This window comes from Carlito syrichta, unplaced genomic scaffold (genome assembly GCF_000164805.1).
Source record: "Carlito syrichta isolate Samal-C Ts95f unplaced genomic scaffold, Tarsius_syrichta-2.0.1 Scaffold308355, whole genome shotgun sequence".
NCBI lineage: Eukaryota > Metazoa > Chordata > Mammalia > Primates > Tarsiidae > Carlito > Carlito syrichta.
The window spans coordinates 589,186-597,282 of record NW_007252451.1 but is presented as its reverse complement, the minus strand read 5'-3'; the positions used below and the strand labels follow the sequence as shown (position 1 = coordinate 597,282).

Sequence of the window (8,097 nt, the reverse complement as noted above, 5' to 3'; positions counted from 1 at the left end):
GGGGGGGAGGGTCTCAGGGTCCTCTGCTGCCTCTCGCAGGCTGCCATTTGATGACTCCATAATCCTGTCTCAGTCTAGCCTGTGTTCTAAACATAGCCAAGCTGAGAGGCTGGCAGAGAAAAAAGTAGACACAGTGAAGCAGGCAGAGGCAAGAGGTTCTCGCTTTCTTATTCACTCTACAGATGCCTCACTTCCAATACCTCACCTCAAGGAAATCCCTCGGGGGGATGGGATGGGCTCCTCTGTCCCTATATCCCTTCAGTCCCAACTCACACGTTTTGTTTTTTGGGGGTTTTTTTGGTCAAAGAAGCTGTCTTAAATGGAAGCTGTGAGTGAGCGTTGCACTTGGCTAGATCCAGCCAGTTGATCTTATCACGGCTGCTGAATCACCAGGAGACAGGGCCTCTCTGCCAAACCTGGTGTGTCGTCATAAGCCAATGCAATTCCTGCATCCCTGTATCCATATCCAATGATCAACCACAGCGGTTGTGCCGTTCCCTATGTTGTGTTGTTTAACCCTGTGAAATGGTAGGGGGCTGCAACTGCTTGCATTTTTTTTTTTTTTTTTTGCCTAAAGAAAATTACACACATATATCTATATAAACATATAGATATATCATGGTCTATGCCAGGGGGAGGGACCTATTCGAGAAGTGATAACATGTAACAATCTTTATCAAGTTTAAGGAGCAAATCCTGGCACATTTGGCTGTCTGTCGATGAGGAAGGCGAGAAAAAAAAATGCAAGCCATGGGACCCCAAGTCTCTCCACCAGCATTAAATGAAAGACCACACGAAAATGTGAAATCTACCCAGTTGGAGGTGATCATTTTTGTGGGCTTTTAAGATGTATTTACTTTCTGGTTATGTTTCTGGCTCTCTTTCTCTCATACCTGGGATGTGCCTGGCTAGAGAAAGGGTGTTTGTGAACACTCTCCAAATACCTCAACCAAAGGAATTCAGTGCACCTACACAGAGGAAAGGGAAATGTCCCTCTTGATGTGATGTTGTGCCAGGTTGTGTTTCTCTGAACCAAATGCTATCTGATCAACTTCTGTAGGTTTCACTGAATACGACTGCATGGAATGCTGTGACTGTTTGCAGGGCAACATGATCTAAAAACATTGCATTTCTTTTTGATCCAAAGGGGACTCGCAGGTTTATTGTGTGTGCATGTGCTTTCCCCCTAGACTCTGGCTGCCCTAACAAGAAATTCAATAAATCTGCTTCCAAACCATCTTGCACAAGCTTTGCATGTCCAGTCTGGGCCTGAGGAAATTAACAAGAGAATAGAACATACCATCGACTTGCGGAGTGGCGATAAGTTGAGAAGAGAGCATATCAAGCCATTCTCACTGATGTTTAAAGACTCCAGCCTGGAGCACAAGGTAGAGCTGGGTCTGCACAGCGGCTCTTTTTCTGAGTAAATTGTTGTAAATGTTCACGGGACTGGAGAGAGAGCCCAGGGGCTGTGGTTCCGGGGTGTGTGTTCGTTCGTTTGTTTTGGTTCGGTTTGGTACTGTCTTTCCTTTTTCTCTTTGAAAATCATGAGTAGACTGAAGGCCATGACAGGAGATGCTGGTTAGATACAGAGAGCCTCAGCTTGCTCTTTAAAGAAAAGAGGACCAAAAGAACAAAGACTTCTGTAGCTCAGCAAGCATCAAAAGAGTTTCTTCCACTTTGAGATTATTAAGCCAAGTGACAGGAATACCCACTTGTCTTTGTTTTTAGGTGAATTCACATTTATTACAACCGTTGTAACGTAATGTATGAGGGCGCCCCCAATGACGTAATGCAAGCATTAGCGATAAAAACTGTCTTTCTTAGATTCTAGGCATTTATTACCCCATTTTTCCAGTTGCCTGTTGGGTCAGGACCCCCTTTCTAGGCATAGTAAAAAGAAGATGGGTTGTGGATTCAGAATCACGTTTGAACTCCACCTCCACTTCCTGGCTACGTGACCTTCGATAAGTGAATTAACCTGTCTGAGCAAGAGTGCCTCTCTGTACGATGATGATAATGAATGTGCTTCCCTCATAGATTAATCTGAGGGGCTCCAGGGCAATGCTTTGATGAGGCGAAGTGTTCAAAAATGGCAGCTATCACCATATTTGATGACTTTTTCCCACGTCCCTACGACACTCCAGATTTGAACTGTGAAGGGGACTGGGAAGATAGGGTGTTGCCCCTGCTGAACCAGGCTGCTCCTTTGCACTGATGGAAGCTGACAGACCTTCCTTGACTGAGCACAGGAGGTGCTTGGCATCTGCAGAAGCCTCAGGCAAGAACAGCAGGGAATTTGCAAGCAAATTTCAGGAGTTTGATCCAATACTCCGTAAAGCTCCAGTGAGCAATTTTTTGTGTGTGAGTTTGCTCAGCTGCCTGGGACATTTGTTTTTTTCAGTTTGGGCAATTCACAATTCTGTGCACATGCACCATTCCCAACGAGTTTCTTTGACAACTACCTAAAGGTTGCAAACTCCGAAATTAATACCTTCACCTGCATTTCCCAATTTAACCTGCATTGTCTATGTTCTAGCAAAACAAAAGGAAAAGAAACATTTTGCCTTACTCAACTCTCAACAACAACACAAAATAGCAGGTGGGCTTCTTTTATTCGTAATATAATTAAGGGTAATATAATTAAGGGTTTAACGCTCAAATCTAAATGCATTTTCTTTCCTGTTTACTGCATTGAAGAAACAAGGAATCGCAAGGTGACTTTACAAAGAGTCTTCTCAATTAGCCTGTGCAAATACCTGTGTGCAGAGCTATACAAAACCCTTTTGTTTATTTTTGCTTAACATGTACTTACTTCACTAATGACCTCACCCCTGCAGACTATAGACAATTTCTAGTGGGTTTTATTGAATCTCATCTGCAGCCATCTGGTATTGGAGCAGGAATGGACCTGGGAAGGGTCAGCAAGTCTGAGGTTGATTTCTGTGTTCAGGAGAGGTTTTTCTAGAAGAGTCCAAGGGCAGCACCCTTAATAAGCACGAACGTTGTCCACCGCCGGTCCAGCCATGGGCCACCTTGCTTGTGCTGTGCCTTGCATGGGTTCCCCAGTGGCGACAATTGTGACAGCAATAGGGCACATGAGCAAACATTCACTCCCTTCCTGTCACAGACATTCCTCACTGACTCTCCCTCTGAGACCCTCTCTAGGGATTGAATTATGTCTGGGCAGAAAATATCTATCTAATAAGTAGCATCTACTGGCTGTTTACCAAGTACCAGGCACTATTTCTAAGCCGTTTGTATACATGGAATAACAGTAGTATGAAATACATGTTATTATGAACCTCGTCTTATACTTGATGAAAGGAGACATAGAGAAATAATTGTGAAGCCTTCCCGAAGTCCAACTCTCAATAGAAGAAGTGGAATCTGCCTCCTCTGTTCCCTGCACTGCCTCTGGCTGGCATTCCCCAGGACTTGCTCTCCCAGGCTGTTGTATGAGGAATACAACCCTGTGTCTTCATCCTCCTTTTGTTTTTTAACTTTGGATGATTGTGAGAGCACAGGGAAGGGGTTTGTGGGACAGGTTAAGTAGGAAGGGGCCCCAGAGTCCACTCAAAATTTTTTGAAAGTCTTCCAAATCCATATGATTCCAGAATCAGAGAGTAGTACCAGTGTACAGCTATCCGGTGCTTGAAATATATCCATTTATTACATCCTCAGAGAAACAGGACTATTCATTCCACTTACAAGAGAGAAAACTGAGCATCCAAGAGGTTAAGTAAAGATCACAGATCTCAAAACCCAGCTACCATTCTTCACTGACTCTAAGGTACTATCAAGTATGAGATGCTCTTTTTTTCTATGCAGCACTCAGAATGAAAAGCCCCCCATGAGAGTCTAAGAGGACGCACACACATACACACACACACTCACACGCTAATAAGCTGGGCTTACACTCTCAGGGAAAGAATGAACAGGAAAAAAAAACAAAAAAATCACCTGTAGACAAGGGCAATGAGGAAACCCACATGCCTATACCCTGATGTTTATTAAATAAAGGGAAAAGTCTCCCCCAAGAATTTAAGCTCCAAAATAGAATGTGCATAGGTTTGCCCCATGAATTCACACTCTGAACGTGATCTAAAAAAAAACCTCAAGCAGACTTTAGTTTAAAGTGGTCCTGGATTAATAGTGCCACCTGGTGACCAGCAGAAGTAATCGCATATCTCCCTGGAAAAAAGTCGAGATTTTACGATTTCTTCTGATAATAAGATGCATTCTGATTTCAGAGATATTAAAGTGTGCCTGTTAGCAAAAATCCTACATTTTAACTAAAAATGTACATCTTAGAATTTTTGAAATACATACAGCATTTATGGCTCCAGAGCCTCTTCTCTTCCCACTGTCCAATTCAGCTTCTTTGGGAACTAATGTGGCCCACAAAAACATATTTTCTGAAAGGAAAAATGCAAATGAAAACCATAATGATACCTTTGCGAACTTTTTAGGAAAGAAAAATGTATAATCAGTTTGAACAATAAGACATGAATAAGGGAACCTGCTTGTTTCTAAGTGAATTAGAGAACACTGAAATGTTCTAACACTGAAATGAACAAAGTTTCATTGAAACGTATAGAAGTATCATTCAGACATTTCCTGATCTATTTTGCCTACAAGAATTGACATGTATACCCCAAATTTTATGGCTTTTATACAGCTCATGGTGTTGATTAATACTTGCAATACTTGTTGAGTGAATAACGTATTTCGAAGATTTAGCTTAAGAAAAAAGATTGAGGAAGACTGCACTGCTCCCTGCAGCTGGTCTCAGGATATTTTTTGTGAGTTCTAAAAGCCAAAAGACATGGGTCAGTTTTGATCTGACTCTTTTCAGCGAAGTGTCTGGAGAGAAAAAAGTTCTGCATACTCTCTGTCATGGAATTTTAAAGGCGATTCACTCCCTATTGCCCCCATGGGAGTGTCTTTTGATTTAAACTTCAGAACAGGGTGCTCACAACTCATGTGGCTTAGCCAACACGCTTTCCTTTCTCTAACCCTTGGTTTCCTCATCTGTGAAATAAGGAAGTTGGACACCCCTGATTCTTCAGTAATCAGTGTCATGAATCTATGAATTTCCTATAACCATGATGGCCATACGTCCTGATTTGCCCAGGACAGTCCTGAACACCTATTTTCCCAATGTTATTAATGGTAACTCCCTTTTCCACTCTCAGAAATCACCTAGTGTGGATAGCACGTGACAAGTCATGTGACCCAGAGTCAACCTCAGGCCAGGCTGGAATTAGGGGTTCTCAGCATCTTCACTTCCCAACAACTTCCTGAGGACTTTCTGAACAGACCCCCTGGATGGAGGAGAGAGTCTAATCCAGTTGTCAAGGTTTTCTTCAGCTTCTCCCAAATTTCACAGATGAATCCTTTGCCCATCTTTAGCCAAGCTAAATATTTTCTAAGAGGGCCTACAGATCTCAAGAGCAAGCAAAAATTAGACCTGTGATAAAGTCTATCATCCTCAGTGACTGTCACAGAAACAAAGAACTGAGTACCACATGTTCTTGCTCATAAGCGGACCCTGAACTCTTACCATAATACTATAAGAAAGGGACTGGCAGTAGCGACACACTGCCAGGGAAGGGAAGGGACATAACATCAGTAAGGGTACCTGATCTCAAACCAGGCAAAGTGGGGACCAAAGGGAGGCCCAAACTTTATCTGCACAATGACCACTTGTATACCTAAATTTGAATTGTACCCCACATCTTTAAAATACAAAAAGAGATGTGTAAAACAGAACACGTTTGTCAAATGCTACCAATCGTGTTGGATTTTTTTCTTCTTTAAAAAATAATGCATTTTCACTAACGAAATTTATACTGAATGCAAGACAGAAAGAAGAAAATTAAATCTCTTTAGATCTTTCAATCCAGGATAATTACCGTAACCATTTGGCACCTGTCCTTCTGGTCTTACGTGAGTGTGAATCTATAGACTTTGCTATGCAATTTTTAAAATAAAAATAGACCATTTTGAACATAGTGCTTTGCAGCTAGCATTAAGCATTCTTTGCTTGAATCTTTTCCCACGTTATTAAATATCCAGTCACAAAATAATGTCAGTATCTGCCTAATATTTCATTAAGTGGTTTCATCATTTTGGGCCTTTTAAAAGCTTTTCACCGTTACAATTACAAATTATGTTGCAGTGGCCATTCTTATAGTTAAGTTGTTCATCTGTGCTTACTTATTTCCTCAGGATAAAATCCTAAAGAGACTGCACATTTCAAAATGCTTGATACGCTTTTTGAAATTGTCCTCAAGAATTGTTGTGCCTCAGCCGGGCTCGGTGGCTCAGCCTGTAATCCCGCGCCTTTGGGAGGCTGAGGTGAGTGGATTGCCCGCTTGGGCAGCGAGACCTCATCTCTACAATAAAATCCAAAAAATCAGCTGGGCGTGGTAGCGCACGCCTGTAATTCCGGCTACTCGGAAGGCTGAGGCGGAAGGATCACCGGAGCCCAGCAGGTCGAGGCTGCGGTGGCGGGGAGCTGCCACTGCACTCCAGTCTGGGCAACAGAGTGAGACTCCAACTCAAAAAAAAAAGAATTGTTGTGCCTCTACTTTTTAAAAATGTCCAATGTGATAAGAAACAAACAGTGTCTCCCTGTCATTTTTATTTTTTAAATTATGAATGATGTCGAAGGTCTTTCTGCGTATGTTTTGTTCTTTCTATTTCTCCTTGTGTGATTTGCATATCTGTAGTGTTGTTATGGTGCGATTTGCACACATGTCTTCATTGTATATTTTATCTTCCTGATTTGTGAGCCCTTCTTACATGGTGAGGAGCTTAACCTCTTTTGTCATTTGTCTACAGCCTTTCCATTTGCAGAGGACTTGCAAAAAGGTGATGGTTCTCAGCCTCTGGTCCTCATTTCTCTTCAGAGACAAGGCTCTGAATGAAGCTTAGGTGGAGAAGGCAATTAATTACAATTACTTATAAATGTTTCCAGGCCAGAGAAGCCAATCTCAAACCTTTAGTGCCCTAGGAGAGCTTGGTAACATAGGAACAGTTTTTTGGAATGAGTTTACTAAGCTAAGTGTTCCAAAAACAATGTTGCCACCTTAGAATTAGGTAACTTCCTCATTTTTAAATAAGATTAAGATATATTTAATGTATACTTCAAAATTGATTGGGTATTTATGCTTTGGATATAAGCATCTGAGAGGGCAAAGTGTCAAAATCAAACCCTATCAAGGAAGATTAGATTTCCTTCTTTCAGTGATGCTATCTTTCTGCTTAATTCTTACTTTTTTTTCATTTGATAAATGACTTTCTTTTGTCCTGACAAACTAATGCAATAAAGCCCTTTTTGTCCCAAACTAATAGCTTTCAAACTTGAAAATCACCTGGGAATCTTGTTTAAAATGCAGGTAGCTTCTTATCACTCTGTCCCACGATTCTGATTTCGCAGGGCGACCTGCATTTTGAGAAACACTCTTTGAGGATTCTGTTATTCTAAGGCATCGACCACTTTTCGGTGTCCTTGGCTGAGCATGGAGACTTGGGCTGGTCACTCACTCCACATCTTCAGAGATCAGCTTACATCAGAAAGTCTCCAGGCACATATTCCAGGATACTGTCACCTTTGACAGACTTAGAAGAGAGGTATCCTTGAGGCTCACAATTGTGTCAGAAGTACAGGTTCTTGAATCAAACAGACCGTGGTTCAAATCCCACTTTGGAAACAGAAGTGGGGACACAGAACAGTTGATTAATTTACTGATCGTTAGTAGCTTATGACAAGTCAATATCATTCTGTCACTCAAGTGGACACACACACACACACACACACAAAAACTTCATTTAGCTTACAAGTGTTTAGTCTTTGTTAAAAGCAGAGGAAAGAACACAGACTTGATGCTGAGTCACAGAACAAGGGGCTGGAGATGATGAGGATCATTTGTCCCTAGGGGTTATTGTGACAATTAGATGACACAGTATTCATATAATAGATGTTGAAATTAATCAATAGTCTTTCTTTTCCCTTGTCCTTCTAATTAATCCTCTGCTAATCCAAACCTGGGTGAGGCTAAACTTTCATTTGAATTAAAATCTCACACA

At 41.6% G+C, this 8,097-nt stretch overlaps 1 protein-coding gene across 1 annotated transcript in view; it reads left to right on the top strand.

Annotated features, from left to right (window-relative positions):
• Positions 1-8,097, top strand: part of ADCY8 (adenylate cyclase 8) — a gene marked incomplete at its 5' end in the record, with an annotated part of 226,442 nt that overhangs the window by 125,867 nt on the left and 92,478 nt on the right. The window contains one exon of the mRNA XM_008065444.2: positions 1,191-1,388. Coding sequence (XP_008063635.2) covers positions 1,191-1,388 — 198 coding nt within the window. The remainder of the gene's footprint in view (positions 1-1,190; positions 1,389-8,097) is intronic.